General features: G+C 40.1%; 2 protein-coding genes across 2 annotated transcripts in view; both read left to right on the forward strand.

The window, feature by feature from the left end:
- LOC311074342 (protein NLRC3-like) overlaps positions 1-7524 on the forward strand; it is an 8661-nt gene extending 1137 nt beyond the window's left edge. The window contains exons 2-9 of the mRNA XM_084100867.1: positions 821-942; positions 1064-1308; positions 1408-1447; positions 1535-3311; positions 3391-3738; positions 4936-5076; positions 5244-5284; positions 5763-7524. Coding sequence (XP_083956993.1) covers positions 821-942; positions 1064-1308; positions 1408-1447; positions 1535-3311; positions 3391-3738; positions 4936-5076; positions 5244-5284; positions 5763-6301 — 3253 coding nt within the window. The 3' untranslated portion in view covers positions 6302-7524. The remainder of the gene's footprint in view (positions 1-820; positions 943-1063; positions 1309-1407; positions 1448-1534; positions 3312-3390; positions 3739-4935; positions 5077-5243; positions 5285-5762) is intronic.
- A 1845-nt stretch (positions 7525-9369) lies between these two features.
- The window catches only part of LOC311074542 (lysyl oxidase homolog 4-like), a 32483-nt gene continuing 21852 nt past the window's right edge, over positions 9370-20000 (forward strand). The window contains exons 1-4 of the mRNA XM_084101255.1: positions 9370-9479; positions 11236-11532; positions 14294-14838; positions 15330-15544. Coding sequence (XP_083957381.1) covers positions 11286-11532; positions 14294-14838; positions 15330-15544 — 1007 coding nt within the window. The 5' untranslated portion in view covers positions 9370-9479; positions 11236-11285. The remainder of the gene's footprint in view (positions 9480-11235; positions 11533-14293; positions 14839-15329; positions 15545-20000) is intronic.

Below are 20000 nucleotides of genomic sequence, written 5' to 3' on the forward strand. Positions count from 1 at the left end.
AATAAATAAATACCTTTGCAATTGATCCAAATGATAGAATGCATGTTAGATTAGGGAAAATACTCGTCCAGAACGGTTACTCGTTATCAATCTCACGTATGCCGTGTCTTACTGAGAGAAAACGCTCTAAACTCGGTCCTGGAGGGCCACTGTCCTGCAGAGTTCGGCTCAAACTCGCCTCAACACTCCTGTCTGGATGTGTCTAGTATGCCCAGTAAGACCTTGATTCGCTGGTTGAGGGGTGTGTATTCGGGGCAGGAGCAGGACTGGACACCCAAACGATTCAGCACGCGAGTAAACTGTCCAAATCATTCAGACTGATTCACAAACCATTTACCATTCACCCACCAATTCAACGGAGACTATTGTTTTAACTGGTTTAACCTGCTGTGCGTCTGTTCTCTGTCCATCATGTGCTCTAACACCTGCAGCATCAGCCGATTGTGGTGTCAGTTAGAATATTTTAAACTTACGCGTGAAAGGGTTAAAGAAAAGATCGAAAATAAATATTTGTGTGTGCTGTAAAGTGGTTAGGAAAAAATTAAATCGGAATCGGCTAAAATCGGTATCGGCAGGTCAAACTCAATGAGAAATCGGAATCGGCCTAGAAAATTGTAATCGGTGCATCTCTAATTATGAGCTTATCTGGCCTTTGAGAAAGTGAATGTTTGAACTCTGGTGTATGCTAAATAAAAACAGGTGAACAGGTGTATGAATGTGTCTGCAGGTGTATCTAACCCTAACAACTAATGACCAACTATAATTTTTGCTGTTGTACATACATTTTATTCTTCTGACTGTTTGTCTTTGGTTAACACAGCTGGAGGAGACCAACAGGGAGGTTGGAAGACACAGTAAAGAAACTACAGAAAAAATATGGAAAGAAAAAAGCATTAAAAAGGATCAAGTCCATAGTGAAAAAAATCAGAAAGAATATCAAACGTAGGAAAAGATTTATAATTTACTTTGTTAGTAGTCAATATGTTTCTCAATCTTCAATAAGCTTTACTATAATATTTATATGGTTTTGGTTGTGTATTTAATTGTTCATTTTTTTTAACAGATGGTGACGTTCAAACGCTGAGCGTTCAAACACATTCTGGAAAAATGACAAATCAACAGCCTAACAACCTTCCACAACAACAGCATAATAATAATAATAATAATAATAATAATTCTACATCACTTGGACAACCATCAATTCAGAACCGTAATCAGCATAACTTCACAATTGACCAGAAGAATGGTGGGTCAATATTTGCTCCAAACATGGTAGGAAACTCCATACGTGATGTTAACTTTAATGCGGTGAGTGTTTGATAATTTAAGAAACAGTTGCTTATTTAAGAAATGATTTGTGTTTGTTATATATATTTATGTATGAGTATTTTTTGTTTTGCTTTTCAGCCTGTGGTGTCTCACTCTATACCCTCGGTAAACGAACATGGTAAGATCTCTTGTGGTAGAACACTGCATTCATAAGCGTGATGCTCCTGTTAATAATATGACTTTCCAACTTTGTCCTGATTTTTAGAAATTCTTCAGAATGTGAGGAATAAGATGAAGTCAAGAATGCTGTGTGACGCTGAGAAGACTTTGGAGGGAAGTGCACCACAGTCGGTCTCTCTAAACAAGATCTACACTGAACTGTTTATCATCAATGACGAGACTGACCCCATCAACAGAGAACATGAGATCTGGCAGATCGAGACGACACATGATTTAAACACATCAGCTCAGAGACTCATAAACTACAAGGAAATCCTTCAGCCGCCCACAGATATAGCCATGAAGACCGTTTTAACTAAAGGAATTGCTGGAATTGGGAAAACGATCACCGTTCAGAAGTTTGTCCTTGACTGGGCGAGCGGAGAAGCCAATCAAGATCTAGAGCTTGTGTTTCTGCTGCCGTTCCGAAACCTGAACTTGCTTGAAGGAGAAACGAGTCTATTTGACTTGCTTTGTGTCTTTTGCCCTGAGTTAAAAGAGGCGAGACAGATCTCTGAATGGATCTGTGCAAGGAAAGTTCTGTTCATCTTAGACGGTCTAGATGAATTTAAAACGGTTTTGAACTTTCAAAGCAGCCTTTTGTCAGATGTAACTAAAGAAGCCACAGTGGATGTCCTTCTTGTAAACCTTCTACAAGGAAAACTGCTTCCATCCGCTCACCTGTGGATCACCAGCCGGCCCGTCGCAGCTGCACAGCTTCCGAGGGAGATCTTCTTACGTGGATACATCACACAGATCCGAGGATTCAGAGACAAGCAAAAGGAGGAGTACTTCAGGAAGCACCTTGAGGATCCAAAGCTATTCCAAGACATCATCTGTCACCTAAAGTCTCAGAAGAGCCTGTGGATATTGTGCCACATACCTCTGTTTTGTTGGATTTCAGTGGTTGTTCTTAAAGACATAATTAAAAGACAAAATAAAGATAGGAGAATGCCCTCAAATCTGACGGAAATGTACATCCACTATCTGCTCATTCAGACCGGGTTGAGCCATGAAAAATATCAAGGGAAAGAACTGTCACAACACAACGCTCTCAAGCAGCACAAAGAACTGATTATGAAACTGGCACAGCTGGCATACTGGCAGCTGGAGCAGCAGAACGTCGTCTTCAGTGAAGAAGACTTGATGAGCAATAACATCACTGTTGATGAAGCGCTTCAATATCCTGGTTTCATTACCTGTGTCACAGAGTGCAAATCTGGATACATCAGGACAAAACTTTTCACCTTCGTCCATCTCAGTGTCCAGGAATTCTTTGCAGCCTTGTTTGGGTTTCACGCATTTCTATCAGGAAACCAAGACTCCCTGAATTTAAAAACAGCCAAAAAGAGGCAGACGTCTAATTTGAGTGATTTTCTCAAAGATGTGATTGATGTGGCCTTGGAAAGTGAAAATGGACACTTGGATCTTTTTATCTGTTTTCTCTTTGGGATTTCTGTCGATTCCAGCAGAGATCTACTTGAAGGACTCCTGCCTCCATCATGGGCCAGTGGTTCAGATGGTCACAAGAAGGTGACCATGTACATTAAGTCTTTGAAGAGGAAAGGTCTGTCCTCTGAGAGATGCATTAGTCTTGTCCGTTGTCTCGTTGAGCTCAAGGACACGTCATTTTTGCAGGAGATGCGAGATCTCGAACGCTCACGGTCCAAAGAGCCCCTCACGCTGTTCCAGTGCACGCTTCTGGCTTACCAGTTTGTAATGTCAGATATGAAACACGAAGAGTTTGACCTCAGGAAGTACAACATCACTTTAGAAGGGTTTCAGAGATTCTCCCCAGCCATCACAAGTTTCAAAAAGGCTCTGTAAGTATTAAGATGTAGTAAATGTCTTTAAAATGTATCATATGATGTTCTTGGTTAAAGCTGAATGCATCACTGACAGGTTCAAAGGAAGCGGATTTACAGAGCAGCACTGTGAGATCTTGAGGCGTTACCTGACGTCACCAAACTCTCACCTGATTCATCTTGATCTGAGTCACAATGATCTGGGACGGTCCGCTCTGAACCATCTTTCCACTGCGCTCTGTGATCCCAACTGCCAGATTCAGATCCTGAACCTCAGCCACAATGACCTCCAGAGTCAGGACATGGAGCTGATCAGGGATGTGCTTTTAGAAGAAAATAAGAATCTCAGATGGCTGGAGCTCAGCGACAATCCTCTAGGAGATTCAGGAGTGAAGACTCTTTCATCTGGACTGCAGAGCGCGAACTGTCATCTTGAAGTTCTGAAGTAAGTCAAACTAACAAGGGCTCAACGCTGAGGATTTGTTTTAAGTTATTGTTTTATAATTGTTTTTTGATCCATGTAACCTTGTGTTCTATTACATAAGGTTATGAAATAAAAAATTGAGATACAACTGAAATTGAAATACTACATCAAAATCTACTAGCCTAACTAATATAAATTTCAAACATTATTAAATATAAATATATCATAAACATTATAAGGATAAGTAAACAGTCAGTAATAAAGTATGAACAAATAAACAAAAAGCAGGTTTGCTGTCACTTTGGCTGCATTAACATTACATGGTTCAAGTGACCCAATTCCATTGTTCCGCTCCCATGTGGCACAGATCGGATATGACCACGAATGTGTGAGCAGGAAAAAAGCACATGGATTCCGATATTCTCAGATCGGTTTAAGGCCTCATTCATATGTGGAAATAAATCTGATATGAACCGAATACCTGCATTTGCGTCTGCCATGTAAGCGGACAGATCGGATATTCCGCCAATGCAAATCATTGTCACTGAAAAAGCGTAGATGACGTCAAATCGGGTGGACACCAACCGTGATCACATGACTCTTTTCAATGGCGCAATGCAGGACAAAGTCTCAACCCAATGTTGTGCTGTCCTTTAAAGATGGTACGGAAAGCAAAAGCTTGTATTATCAATTCATCTGCATCCATTGCAAATCGCACTGTTTTTACTTTATTTTTCTGTCTGAGCTTTTCCGGGTCAGTATGTCTACCTTTGGTTGTTTTGCCAAGTGTTCATTTATACAGTGTAAATGCAGATATTGGATATGGGTCACTTTTAATGGTCATCAAAAAAATCAGCCAACAAATCTTAACTTGGCATCAAGACCTGCAGTGTAAATGCGGCCTTAAAGATCTCATGCATGAATCTAATAAATTAACACAAGCATTTTCTTCTGTTTGCGTTCACTTAAGAAACAACCGACTGTGTTTACGAGGATGCTCACCGAAGATAGAAGAACTCAATTTGGTATTTGGTTGAGAGAGTTCTCTTTTGCATCGTCTTACACTTGAATGGTTTAAAATCGGCAAAAGACTTGTGCAATTTGTAAACTTTTCCACTAGTTCTTATTGTCGAGCCCTGCTAGCCCGCAAACAACAGGGTCTAAACACAGAAAAATGGACAATGTGCTGATCTGAAAAAAACTGCTTTTGCTTCATAGACTTTCAGGCTGTCAGATTAAAGAAGTTCATCAGTTGGTGTCGTCTTTGAAAGCCAATTCTTCATCTCTGAAAGAGCTGGATCTGCGGTATAATCATCTTGGAAACATCGGACAGGAAACTCTAAACCTGTGCTCACTGAGGTACTGTAGCATGACTTGAGTCCCAAATGGACTTAAACTATGCACTATGTACTTGTTTAGTGTATGAGTTTTATAAGGTTATGTTGTCATCCTGAGTATAATATTCATTTTTAAAAAAGTTCTTGTATAACAGTGTGCTTCTACTCTCACCACTCTTCTCTGACTAGAACTGGAGGAGTCTGCGGTCACCAACCAAGACTCGACAAATGTGAGTTTAAACATGCTCATTAATGTTTTCAAATCACCATCAAGATTGTAGGCTAAAATTTGATATGTATTTGTAGATGCTGTAACGGCTTTACCGTTTTTTAACACCTTTTCTATTTCATTTTAATAGGTTTGTAGACATGCAGATATTTCATGTGATTCTCTAAATTAACATGAGGTCATAAAAACCTGCCAGTGTAATTATAAATGAATGATTCCATCTCAAATGATTTTAAAAAGCATGTGTGACGCCCCGTATAGGTCAAAGAATGTTTGTCCTTTGACCTAGACTGGGCGTAATGTGAAATCGGGGGCTCGTCCGGGATAAAAAACAAACACGTTCCACAACAGAATAAAACACACCGAAAGGGACGTAACACATGACTTCCCAGAAGTACATCATGTCCTCGACCCACATGCACATGCTGACGGGAACCGCTTGATAATTGTTGATTCTAATCTAATAAATCTGTTTTTAGACGGCGTCACGCTCACCTTTGACCCTCAGACGGCTAACGGATACCTCCATCTGAACGAGAGCAACACTGTGGCCACTCGTCGGAGGCAGAAACAGCAGTTTCCAGATAATGCCGAGAGATTTGACATGTGCAACCAGGTCCTGTGCCGGCCGGCGCTGTCCGAGCGCTGCTTCTTTACGGTGGATGTGATTGGGCCAGACCTGCACATGGGCGTGGCCTGTGAGGGAATCGAGAGGAAGGGAGCGAGTGATCAAGCGTGTCTGGGACACAATGAGATGTCATGGAGTTTATATTGCTCAGATAGTGTATGTAAGGCTCATCACAACCAGAAAACTGTATCAGTTCAAACAGAGTCCGTCAGGAAACTCGGCGTGTTCCTGGACCGGGAGGCTGGTTCTGTTTGCTTCTATAGTTTGAGCCCACAGATGAAACTCTTGTACATGTTTGATGCAGTTTTCCCTGAGGACCAGGAGCTTTTCGCTGCGTTCAGGATTCAGGGGCCACACTGTTCAGTCAATTTAAGACAAGAATCGCTGTAACTACATGTAGAATGACCTGCAATATTGACCTGCCAGATCTGGGGTCTTATTTATAAAACTGTGTGTAGGATCCTTACTAAAAGTGTACGTGCGCCCGAAAGCCAAAAAAGGCGTACGCAAAAAAATATTCAGACTTATAAAACCATTCGTACGCCAGAACCTGCGCAGAATTCAAATCCCAGTCAGCAGAAGATTGTGCGCACATGCGTCTCCACCCTGAAATAACCATATATGGAGCTTACAATGCCTAGTTTTACTATGCAGATCCTCATCTGCATATAATTTGCATATGATTATTCATCCACGTGATAACGTTTAACGGTACAAAGACACATTACATTAATACAAATCATGTAGTTGCCTATCCTTGCCTTGTTTTTGAATAGCCTACATAAATCAGATAGTGTAAAATACATTTCAGAGAAAGTTTTTCTCAATCTTTTCCACTGGCCGAATTGTATTTTTAATTATTTTATATTTAATAAATTTTATATTTTAATGGAAACAGATAGGCCTTGGGCATTATTTGCACGAAACTATTTTCTCAGACAATCTGGCATTATCATGATAAGCAATTATCTCTGTGGTTCAAAAACATCGCATCCACAACAAATATTTCTGTTGATTGAATTTGAATATAAAAAATGTTGTAACTTCTCAGTAATGATTTCATGTTTAAGTGTTTAACTCCATAATTTGAATGGCATATTTAATCTAAATGTTTATGTCAGAAGTAAAACATAGTTTAAATCATTATTTATTTAAACTGTTATTTGCGTCAGTTCCACTAAGCGGCCCAGCGCGCTCGCTGGCGCGGACATTTAAGAAGGGATGGATATTTGCTTCAAGTGACAGGCTTGGTGAGTGAAATTATATTTGTATTATCTTTCTGTATGCGTTTAATTTTCTTTAGATTTTCTAGATTTTCTGTTTAAAAGTGACCAAAAAGACATTTAACTCCATCTCACCATCGGTGTCTCCAAACTGCTCCATCTCCAAAACGTTCGTACGCATGGCTCAGAGTTTGTGTGCAGGTGTGCAAATTTTCCCGCCAAGTTTGTTTTTATAAATCACAACTTATGCGTCGGAAGTGGAGTACGCCTCTTTCAGGGTCTGTTTTGTGCATTTTAATATATGACAATTACTGTAATCCTGTAAGTGTTTTCACTCAAACTTTTAATGTTTCTAAGCCTAACCAGTTTAATAACATAATAAAGACATGAATTGAATTGAATTCTTCTAATCTTTTCTGATATGTGACCCTGGACCACAAAACCAGTCACATGTTGCACGGGTATATCTGTGGCAATAGCCAACAAGAAATTGCATGGGTCAAAATTATTGATTTTCCTTTTATACCAAAAATCATTAGGATATTAAGTAAAGATCATGTTCCATGAAGATATTTAGTAAATTTCCTACCATAAATATATAAAACATTTATTTTTGTGAGTTTCGAAAATGTTTCGATTTTTTTTTTTTTTTTTTTTTTTCACCCTCAGATTCCAGATTTTCAATAGTTGTATCTCGGCCAAATATTGTCCTATCCTAACAAACCACACATCAGTGGAAAGCTTATTTATTCAGCAGATGAATAAATCTCATTTTGAAAAATGTACCCATGACTGGTTTTGTGGTCCAGGGTCACAATAATCCTACTGCAGTTTGTGTGTTTGTATTGATTTAACTGTAGCTACTTTACTTTATATGCACTGATCTCTTCTTATCTTTGCAACAGCGTCAGATGTTACGAGGATTTGAAGAAGTCCGTACGAGTCTTTCATTGGGTCGCATTGGGTTGTTAAAACGGGCTGAGCCTCGTTTATTCTGCGGTGAAGCGTCACTGTAAACGAGTCACATTAAAAACACACAGCAGTGTTAAATAATGAGTGTATGAGTGCAGATCTGCAGTCACCAGTAGAGGACGCCACCGCTACCAACATAACCACTGTTCAAGACATCAAATGGAACAATCATTCATTTTAAGTGCTACTTATACAAATGACTTAAAGAAGAAAGGCTGGTTATTGCATCTGTGGCTGCATTAATAGTCTGCATCACTTTTAAGACCCCTCGTCTGCGGTGACTTGTAAATGAGTCACTGAGTTTGAAGTGTGATGTCAGTCTGCTTCTGTTCCTCTATCACACACGTCTCGTGCCGAGGGTTTGAGATGGAAACATGTAGGACGTGATCCGAGAGCATCTGCTCTTCGCTGGAGAGAATGCGTGTTCATTTCTCTCACACACACTCATTTTGGGTGTGGACGTGCGCCAGAGCTCCCAGTGTTCAATCACAGCACACACACACACACACACACACACACTGAGCTGATGACACATCATAAACCCACACATGTAGATCACAGATCGTGTTCTCAGGGGTTTCAGGGACTCACCGTCCCAGCCAACACGAACGTTTTGCTAACATTCTCATTAAGTTATGAAAACAGTATTTCTGAGTGTACTTAAATACTTGAAAAAACAAACATTTTTATTAGATATGTGAACATTAAGGAAATGTCTCATTCTTCAAACATTATGGGAACGTTACTTTTTAAAGTTCCCTAAACGTTCTGAAACAAGTAGCAACATTTAAAAAACATTAGATGAACGTCCAACGAGATGTTTCAGGAAAACGTTCCATGAATGATGTATAAATAATGTTTTTGTGCTAATGTTTTGAGAACATTATTAAAGACCAGATAAGTTTGAGTGAACGTTCTGTTAATTTTACTGGAAGAGCGTTTCTTCATAACTCTGAGAGAACCTTAACTCAAGGTTGCTAGTGTGATGCCAATGTGTTTTTAGCATGTTCATAGGTGTTTTCCAGGTGTGTTCTGCACCTTTACGTCTCTGTGATCTTCTGACCTCCATCAACGTGTCTTCAGTAAGTGAAAAATATGTCAAAATTAATTCTGAAATGGAGCTGTATGTTGAGTTGAGGGAAGATTCAGAGTGAGTGTGTCTCTTTAAAAGTGCACTTTATGAAACGATTAAGTGAAAAAAAAATCGCTTGACTTTACATAAACCAGAAGAAAAAAAGAGAAAGTGAGAGAGAGAGAGAGAGAGGGTGAGAGAGAGAAGCAGCTTGTGGTCAGAGGTTTAACTCTCTCTCTCCGTCTCACACACTCTCAGTCGTTCTCCTGCTCTCGTCCGCTCACACGGGCCGCTCGGACAGGTGAGTGTAAAGCCTCTCATTCCTCTAATGATCACAGATATCAAGTTCTTTATTTGATTGTGTGTGTTTGTCAGCTGGTTTCTCTGATAGTTTTCTCTCATCTCTCTGTGTCTCTCAGTTTTTATTAGATTCACTAGGATGACTAATAGTCTATTTGTGCATCAAAATCTCTCACTCTTTTTTTAAGTTGAAGAGACAGTTCAGCCAAAGATTATGATTCTGTCAACATTCACTCTTTCCTCATGACTTTCTTTCTTCTGCTGAACACAAAGATAATTTGAAGAATATTGGGCATCAAGCAACATTGATGTCCATCAACTTTCAATGTATGGAAAATAAATAAATAAATTAGACACGTCTCAACATCTTCTAAATGAAGACAGAAGGTTTTATCACTTTGATTCTCAATCTGCCGTGACCTTTAGAGTCGAAGTGCTGCAGTTCTCAGTGCTAATTATCAGTGTTTCAGTGGAATGTGTGTGTGTGTGGGTTTAAACGCCTGTGGTTTTGTTCTGGTTGCTGATATATAACACACATCTGTAAATGTGACAATGACGGCCTCTCAGACCACTGAAATACACACACATGCTGTGATTTCACATCGATGGCAATGATGCTCTTCCTCATTATTTCTGCCTTGTGTTCCAGTACAAACATTCCCAAATCAAGATTTACATGAGAAGCTAAACTGACTTTTGATAATAAGTCTTGTTTTCTGATATACTGATCAAAATAAAGTGCTTAAAACAAGAAGAAATATCTGCCAATGGAGTCAGGAAAAATAATCTTAATTCAGATATTTAAACATACTTAATTTTTCAGTAACAAGACTGATCTTCAGCCATCTTGCATCTCCAGTAAATGTATGTCTGGGGCTCTTTGTGTGTCGGTCAAAAACTGAAATGTATTATTTTATTTCAATGAAATGAATGTACTATATTTTAATTCGATAATGTTTTTTTATTTTTTATATTTTGTATTTTTAGGGTATTTTATGGAACAAAATTATATTTCTGCTGTATTTATAATCCATTTATTCACATTTTGAGCATAGACCTGAAAATTAAATTTCCAACTTAAACTGTGGTAAATCTTGAACGCTTTAGAGCGACAGACTGAAGTTTGATCTCTTCAAAGACGACACTTGGCAGATTATTACTGAAGTGAAAAAAGTTTTAAAAGTGAACTTACAGAATTTTACGTTTATTGTAATGAAAAATTTACTCCATAAAATCAAAGCCATAAATCTAAACAAGTTGTGTTCAAAATTTGATCTTGATATCTCAATAAATGATCTTTCAGTGAGATGTTGTTCGGCTGCAGTACCAAACGCTTCCACTAGAGGAACTTCATGTCCAATTCATTTCCAATGCGCTCATTTCTGACCTCGAGGAGCACAAGTGTGACTATTGTTTTCAGGACCATTAAACTTTTTTGAATCATGTCCATGATTTTTTTTGTGTGTTCACAAAGCAAGTGGCAAAACCTTTACCAAGTTTCGTACCATTCCGATGAAGAAAAAAATTCTACAAATGTTTTTTTTTCTTTTTTCGGAAGAGCGCCGAAGAGCACCAGAGGGTTAAGGATGTTTAGATATTTGTGCTGGAAACCAAGACAAACACACTGAGGAAGAAGCTCATATTTCCAGTGTTGCTCCGGCTCAGATCCCCAGTGGAGCTGCACTCTTCACTTCTGGTTGAACTGTGCTGTATTTTATCTTCTCTGCTCTGTGCTTTGGTTTAATTGCTGCTAGCAGGTCATTAGCTGGAGAAGGTTGGTTTCTGAACTCATCCGCTGGGATACGAGATGCTCTTCCAGCTGCTGCTCCTCAGTGTCTTCGCCCCGCTCTGGCTCGCCGCTCCGGGAGTCCAGGTGCGTCTGGTGGGCGGCAGGAGCAAGTTTGAGGGTCGCGTGGAGGTGTTTTATAACGGCGAGTGGGGAACCGTGTGTGACGACGAGGTCAACATCAAACTGGCCAATGTGGTGTGTCGAGAACTGGGCTTTTCCCGGGGACTCACCTGGGCTCACAGCGCAAAGTTCGGCGAGGGTCGCGGTAAGATCAGAGTTCGAGTGACTTCTTTCATGTTCCTGTTCTTGTTGTGAATGATTCATCATTGCCAAGAAAAATATCATTAGAATCAGGGTTTGAAATTAACTTTTTCACTCACCGGCCAATTTAGCTACTAAATTTTTAAGTTACCGGCCATTCAGAACTTCTACTAGCCAAAAAAAGAAAAAAAAGAAGAAAGAAATAAACCAGATAAACTACGTCACAGCTATATAAATATATAATAAAATACTCTAACATTTATATATAATAAAATTTGTATTTCATACTGTCACGTGTCAGTGCATGTTTGGACTTTCAGTTTGTGTTTTGATTGGTTCCTGTTTTCCTTTGTTCTTTTCCCACCACTCCTTCGTTTCTATGGTTACTATCATTATGAATAATTTGTCCCAGCTGTGTATGATTAATTATCTCGTTTCTGTTTGCTATTTAAGATGCACCCTTTCCTTCAGTCTTTGTCCGATCTCCCTGTTGTGTTTGTGTTTTCCCTGCCTGTCAGCTTGTTCCAGAGTACTGTTATTAAAGTTTGAGTTTGTATCTATAATCGGAGTCTTCAGTCTGTTCCTGAGGAAACCACAGTGTGACAGAAGATCGGACCAACCCAAATGGATGAACGGGTAATGTTCATCTCCGTGGCTCAGGAGAGCCACAACCTTTTAGAATTTTCAAGGGAATTCTTCTGGCTCGCCATTTCCAGCTCCCTTGAAAATAACACCCTGAGGACCCTGTTCCAGATCGGGGACTTTCCCGCACCCCACTAACCTCCCAGATACCGCAGGGCTGGACTGGAGGGAAACCTTGATTCGGTGTCTGGAGAGCGTTGGGTCCATCTCAGAGTCCATTCCAGAGTCTCGTCCCGTCATGGCCGCCGTTCCAGAGTCTTGTCCCAAGATGGTCGCCCTTCCAGAGCCCTCGGTCAAGATGGCCACAACCACGTCAGAGCCCTCTGTCAAAATGGCTGTCGCCACGCCAGAGCCTTCTGCCAAGATGGCCACCGCCATGCCAGAGCTCTTTGTCAAGATGGCCGCCGCTTCTGAGCACTCAGCTAAGATGGCCGCCGCCGCGTTTGACTCTCCTGTCCCTGTCCTCGTCCAGAGGAAGTGGATTTATTAGACTTTGACACCCACCCAGCCTCCCTCTCCCACCTCCTCCCATCATTTCCTCATCCCCACCTCTGCTGCTTCTAGGAAGTCCCTCAGCTCACCCTCATTCTAACACCAGTGATGTGGGCTCGCCACGGGTCTGCCAGTCTCCAGCTCCATCATGGTCGGTGGATCCCTGGTCTCCACCTCGGCCCGTCGGTCCATTAACTCCACCTTGGCTCTCATCTCCACCGTGGCCCATCAGTCCACCAGCTCCGCCTGGCTCCCTCGTCCCTCTGGCTTCGCCTTGGTCGTTTGTCGACCTGCCCTCGCCTCAGGACTACACTCCTCCGGCTTTGCTTCGTCCCTCTGGCTCTGTTGGGCTCCTCACTCCCTCCAGCTCCACCGTGGTCCTCTGTCGCTCCGGCTCCACCACATCCCTCTGGATCCCCGAACGTGTCTGCATCGCCATGTCCTTCCGGATCCTCAGCAGCGCCTTGGCTCGTCGGCTCTCCTTCTACACCCTGGTCTCCTCTTCCACCTGCTCCGCCTCCATCAGTCGGCCCCCTGGAGTCCTCAGCCCTTTCTCCACCATGGCTCCTCCCTCTATAGGCTCCACCATGGTCTCCCAAGTCGCCGGTCCCCTGAACTGATGCCACTGTCCTGAAGGCGTCCCGTTCTGCCAAAGCTACGCCCTCGTCAGCCTCCAGGACGCCCACCCCTTGGATGTTTTGCGGCGAAAGGACGCGCCTACCGGGAGGGCGGGGAAATGTCACGTGTCAGTGCATGTTTGTTTTGATTGGTTCCTGTTTTCCTTTGTTCTTTTCCCGCCACTCCTTCGTTTCTGTGGTTACTATCATTATGAGTTAATTTGTCCCAGCTATGTATGATTATCTTGTTTCTGTCTGCTATTTGAGATGCACTCTTTCTTTCAGTCTTTCCTCCGTTGTGTTTGTTTTCCCTGCCTGTCAGCTTGTTCTAGAGTAATAATAAACTATATTAAAGTTTAAGTTTGTATCTATATAATTGGAGTCTTCAGTCTGTTCCTGAGGAAACCCCAGTGTGACGCATTAATTCTCATTTAAACAAAATCCTCTCATCCATTCCAGTCATCTCCTCCCTTCCTCTTTCATCCTCATCCTTTTCAACAAAAACATATTTTAGGTGGACAGATCAATACAGTACAAAGAACAACCAAAAAATGTAGGATGTTTTAAATTAAAAATGTCTTTTCTGTTAACCAAATCCTTTTTAATCTTCGCTTTTGCTTCAGTGCAAATGAACAAGCACGCCGTTATTTGTTGCGTAGTGACGTGTGTTCAAGTAAGCCAGATATGAGCAGATTTTATGCAATACGCTGTATTTAATATATCGTGATGACTCATGATTTTGAGTATTTGCGCTAAATCTGCGCAGATTTGGTTTACATGAACTTCCCCAGCAAAGTGAGTAAACACAAGTAACCCGCCAAATTGGCTAGTGATTTGACCGTGTTAACTGCCACAGTTGATTTGCACCCGGATTTGGCGGGTTGGTGGGTGATCATTTCAAACCCTGATTATAATGTAATATAGAATGGATTGAACTGATCTGAATAATGACACTATTGTCTTCTGTATAGCTTATATTGCTGTCAGTGTTTGAGTGGCTCTCCGTCTGTTCAGGTCCGATCTGGCTGGATAATGTCTCGTGTTCGGGCAGCGAGAGCTCACTGTCGGACTGTCGGTCTAACGGTTGGGGTGTAACCGACTGCACTCACGCTGAAGATCTGGGCGTCATTTGCAGTCCGGACCGTCCCAACCAGGGTCACATCCCACGTTACCAAGAATCAAGTCCAGCTTCTCTACCTCAGCCCTCCAGCCAGCTCTCGAACGCTCCCGCCAGATCACCCGCCAGCTCACCCGCCAGTTCACCCCGCCAGCGTGGCCACGAGATCGGGCTCCAACGCAGCAGCCAGGGCCCGTCCTCTCCTCAGATCCACGGACACCAGATTCAGCTGCGCAGGAACGGGCTCGAGAGCGTCGCTAACGGTCTGCCGCGCGGACACCAGCTGCCAGACTTCCTGCGCAGCCGGGCCTCGTTCAGACGCACACAGGAAGTGACACACGGTCAGAACACCAGACTTCCTGAGAGACCAGAGCCGGTTCACAGTCCTGAGCCGGAGCACAGTAACAGGATGGATCTGGACTTCACCAACACAGACGAACAGGTCAGAACTCATCCTTCCCTCGGGTCATTTTGACCCGGAATTTTATTTTAAAATGAGTGTTCATCAGAGGGGTCCAAGACCTCAGGACTTTTGTCGCACTTGAACCACGAATACACAAAAAAAGGTTGACTGGATTCAAGGAGTTTTGTGGTTGAAATTTTAAAAAGTAACAAATTGTCCTATCCTAACAAACCATACATCAATGGAAAGCTTATTTATTCAGCTTTCAGATGATGTATACATCTCAATTTCATAAAATTGACCCATGTGACTGGTTTTGTAGTCAAGGGTCACAAATAAGCTTTCTGGACAAAAAAAAAGGTATAATTTAAGGGCTTTGGGTCATTTTGACCCGTGAGGGAAGAATGAGGGTTAATGTTTCTGAAAGAGTCTCTTCTGCTCACCAAGGCTGCATTTTTTTATAAAAAATACTGATACTTTTAATACTTTAAGATTTTAGATATTATATTTAATATCTGTTTCTCTCTCAGTTCACTGCATCGGTCCAGCTGGAGGAAGTACGTCTCCGGCCCGTTCTCGCCGCCACACGAAACTCTGCCATGGTAACAGAGGGTGTGGTGGAAGTGAAGCATGCTGGGAAATGGAGGCAGGTGTGTGAGTGGGGCTGGGACCAGAGCAGCAGTCGTGTGGTGTGTGGCATGCTGGGATTCCCTTCAGCAGGACAGCATGACACACGCGTGTATCGGTGAGTATGTAATGAACTGGCGTGTTCTGATGATTCATTTTCTGATTCATATTCTGATGATTCATGTTTTGATTCGTGTTCTGATGATTTGTGTGCTGATTCGTGTGCTGATTCATGTTCTGATTCTTTTGCTGATTCGTGTGCGGATTCGTGTTCTTATGATTCGTGTTTTGATGATTCGTGTTCTGATTCATGTTCTGATGATTTGTGTGCTGATTCATGTTCTGATGATTTGTGTGCTGATTCGTGTGCTGATTCATGTTCTGATGATTTGTGTGTTGATTTGTGTGCTGATTCGTGTGCTGATTCATGTTCTGATGATTCGTGTGCTGATTCGTGTGCTGATTCGTATTCTGATTCGTGTTCTGATGATTTGTGTGTTGATTTGTGTGCTGATTCGTGTGCTGATTCGTGTTCTAATTCGTGTTCTAATTCGTGTGCTGATTCGTGTGCTGATTCGTGTTCTGATTCGTGTGCTGATTCGTGTGCTTAATTGACTTCACGAACATGCTGTGAGCAAAAATTTGACTTACTAGTGAGACTAGTCCAAGCAGCTTGGACTAATCTAGACTAATCTAAAAAACAGGTTCAAAGGAATATTCTGTTACTATAACTTTTACATGGATGATCCGACTTGGTCAGTGGTTGGTTTAGGCGGTTGACCAACTGAACTAGCAGATGATCCAGACTTTGACATGATCCAGCAGCTGAACACCAACACCAGTGTGACCATCTTAGACCGTCTGAACATCACTGTTGCCTTAAATCACCAACCCTCGCAGAAAACGGCTGACTTCTGTTTGCTCTTTCAGCGTCAGTGTGAGATTTCAGGCTCCTGTTGTTCCGCTGCTCCTCTTAACTGTGCGTTTCTAAACGTGACTGGAGAAAATAACCCTTCCATCATGAGACTCTTAAATATTCCATAGACTGTGTGATTAATGTCAGATTCAGGAATAGCAGCATGCGCTAAAACAAGCTTGTCCTCTAATCGCATGTAATTACGTGATTCCAGTGGAAAAACATCAGCTGCGTCTCGTCTGTGTCCTGGCTTCTCTCTAACGGGATCTCAGAATATCTCAGAATATCACAGAATATCATATAATATCACAGAATATCACATAATATCCCAAAATATCTCTGAATATCTCAGAATATCACAGAATATCTCAGAATATCACAGAATATCTCAGAATATCAAATAATATCACAGAATATCTCAGAATATCACATAATATCCCAGAATATCTCAGAATATCTCAGAATATCCCAAAATATCTCAGAATATCTTAGAATATCACAGAATATCTCAGAATATCACAGAATATCCCAAAATATCCCAAAATATCACAGAATATCTCAGAATATCACAGAATATCACAGAATATCCCAAAATATCTCAGAATATCTCAGAATATCTCAGAATATCACAGAATATCTCAGAATATCTCAGAATATCACAGAATATCCCAAAATATCCCAAAATATCTCAGAATATCACAGAATATCCCAAAATATCCCAAAATATCTCAGAATATCTCAGAATATCTCAGAATATCACAGAATATCTCAGAATATCTCAGAATATCACAGAATATCTCAGAATATCTCAGAATATCACAGAGTATCCCAAAATATCCCAAAATATCTCAGAATATCTCAGAATATCTCAGAATATCACAGAATATCTCAGAATATCTCAGAATATCTCAGAATATCACAGAATATCTCAGAATATCTCAGAATATCACAGAATATCTCAGAATATCACAGAATATCACAGAATATCTCAGAATATCTCAGAATATCACAGAATATCTCAGAATATCTCAGAATATCACAGAATATCACAGAATATCTCAGAATATCACAGAATATCACAGAATATCTCAGAATATCACAGAATATCTCAGAATATCAAATAATATCACAGAATATCTCAGAATATCACATAATATCCCAGAATATCTCAGAATATCTCAGAATATCCCAAAATATCTCAGAATATCTTAGAATATCACAGAATATCTCAGAATATCACAGAATATCCCAAAATATCCCAAAATATCACAGAATATCTCAGAATATCACAGAATATCACAGAATATCCCAAAATATCTCAGAATATCTCAGAATATCTCAGAATATCACAGAATATCTCAGAATATCTCAGAATATCACAGAATATCCCAAAATATCCCAAAATATCTCAGAATATCACAGAATATCCCAAAATATCCCAAAATATCTCAGAATATCTCAGAATATCTCAGAATATCACAGAATATCTCAGAATATCTCAGAATATCACAGAATATCTCAGAATATCTCAGAATATCACAGAGTATCCCAAAATATCCCAAAATATCTCAGAATATCTCAGAATATCTCAGAATATCACAGAATATCTCAGAATATCTCAGAATATCACAGAATATCTCAGAATATCTCAGAATATCACAGAATATCTCAGAATATCTCAGAATATCTCAGAATATCACAGAATATCTCAGAATATCACAGAATATCTCAGAATATCACAGAATATCTCAGAATATCTCAGAATATCACAGAATATCTCAGAATATCTCAGAATATCACAGAATATCTCAGAATATCACAGAATATCACAGAATATCTCAGAATATCTCAGAATATCACAGAATATCTCAGAATATCTCAGAATATCACAGAATATCTCAGAATATCTCAGAATATCACAGAATATCTCAGAATATCTCAGAATATCACAGAATATCTCAGAATATCACAGAATATCACAGAATATCTCAGAATATCTCAGAATATCACAGAATATCACAGAATATCTCAGAATATCACAGAATATCACAGAATATCCCAAAATATCCCAAAATATCACAGAATATCTCAGAATATCACAGAATATCACAGAATATCCCAAAATATCTCAGAATATCTCAGAATATCTCAGAATATCACAGAATATCTCAGAATATCTCAGAATATCACAGAATATCCCAAAATATCCCAAAATATCTCAGAATATCACAGAATATCCCAAAATATCCCAAAATATCTCAGAATATCTCAGAATATCTCAGAATATCACAGAATATCTCAGAATATCTCAGAATATCACAGAATATCTCAGAATATCTCAGAATATCACAGAGTATCCCAAAATATCCCAAAATATCTCAGAATATCTCAGAATATCTCAGAATATCACAGAATATCTCAGAATATCTCAGAATATCACAGAATATCTCAGAATATCTCAGAATATCACAGAATATCTCAGAATATCTCAGAATATCTCAGAATATCACAGAATATCACAGAATATCTCAGAATATCTCAGAATATCACAGAATATCTCAGAATATCTCAGAATATCACAGAATATCTCAGAATATCACAGAATATCACAGAATATCTCAGAATATCTCAGAATATCACAGAATATCACAGAATATCTCAGAATATCACAGAATATCACAGAATATCTCAGAATATCACAGAATATCTCAGCGAACAGGGAACGTTCTGTCATCAAGCTATGAACAAACGTTCTTCCAGTGACATTAATACAGCTTCTGTTTGAAGAATGATACAATGTTAATGTTTCCTTAAACGTTCACATAACCAAGAAAAAAGTTTTTAAAAACTGGAACGTTCAAAGAACATACATTAATAAAGTTTTCATAACTTTTGTTAACCATAATCATTTATTATTATTATTATATTGTTTAAATTAATACATGTTTAGCTAACTGTGATTAGTAGCCTAAATGTATTTTCAGAAATTTCTGAAATGCATAACTTAGACAGTCTCCTCTGATAACAGAACACTGTAAGCTGTAATGTGGACTCATGTACTTTCTGTAAAGCTGAAACGATGTGTATTATGAAAAGCGCTGTACAAATAAATGTGAATTGAATTGAATTAATAGAAATGTTTGCAAAACGTTCTCCAAGTGTATTTCTGTACTGTCTCCTGCCTTCCTCTTGCTGTAGAGTAAACTCAACACGATCTCTAAAGCCACAGAGTCTGAGTCCTGCCGTAAATAACCTGAGAAACACAGGCTTGCTCAGTCTTTACACAAACCTCAGTGTGTTTTTCTGGCACTTCTGTCCTGCGCTTCAGCTTCTGTCTCGAGTCGAGTCAGCTTTATTTATACAGCGCATTTTACAATACAGAGTGTTTCAGAGCAGCTTTACAGAGATAACAGGACAATAATGCAGCAAAGTTTGTGTCTAGAAGAAAACAGTCCAGCTTCAGTAAGTTCAGTGATGCTTCATTTTTGTTGTAAGAAAGTTATTAATTTAGTTAATATACAGCCGCTCTCAGTTCAGTTCTCATATCTGATCAACTTTCTCTCATCAGCGCGTGTGTTTTCACTGAAATCAGCCGCTTGTTTTCTTCTTCTTGAGTGCAGTCATAACACTCAGCGCGTGCGAGGAACATCCTGATGCT

Source organism: Abramis brama (assembly GCF_963993115.1).
Source record: "Abramis brama genome assembly, chromosome: 23".
NCBI lineage: Eukaryota > Metazoa > Chordata > Actinopteri > Cypriniformes > Leuciscidae > Abramis > Abramis brama.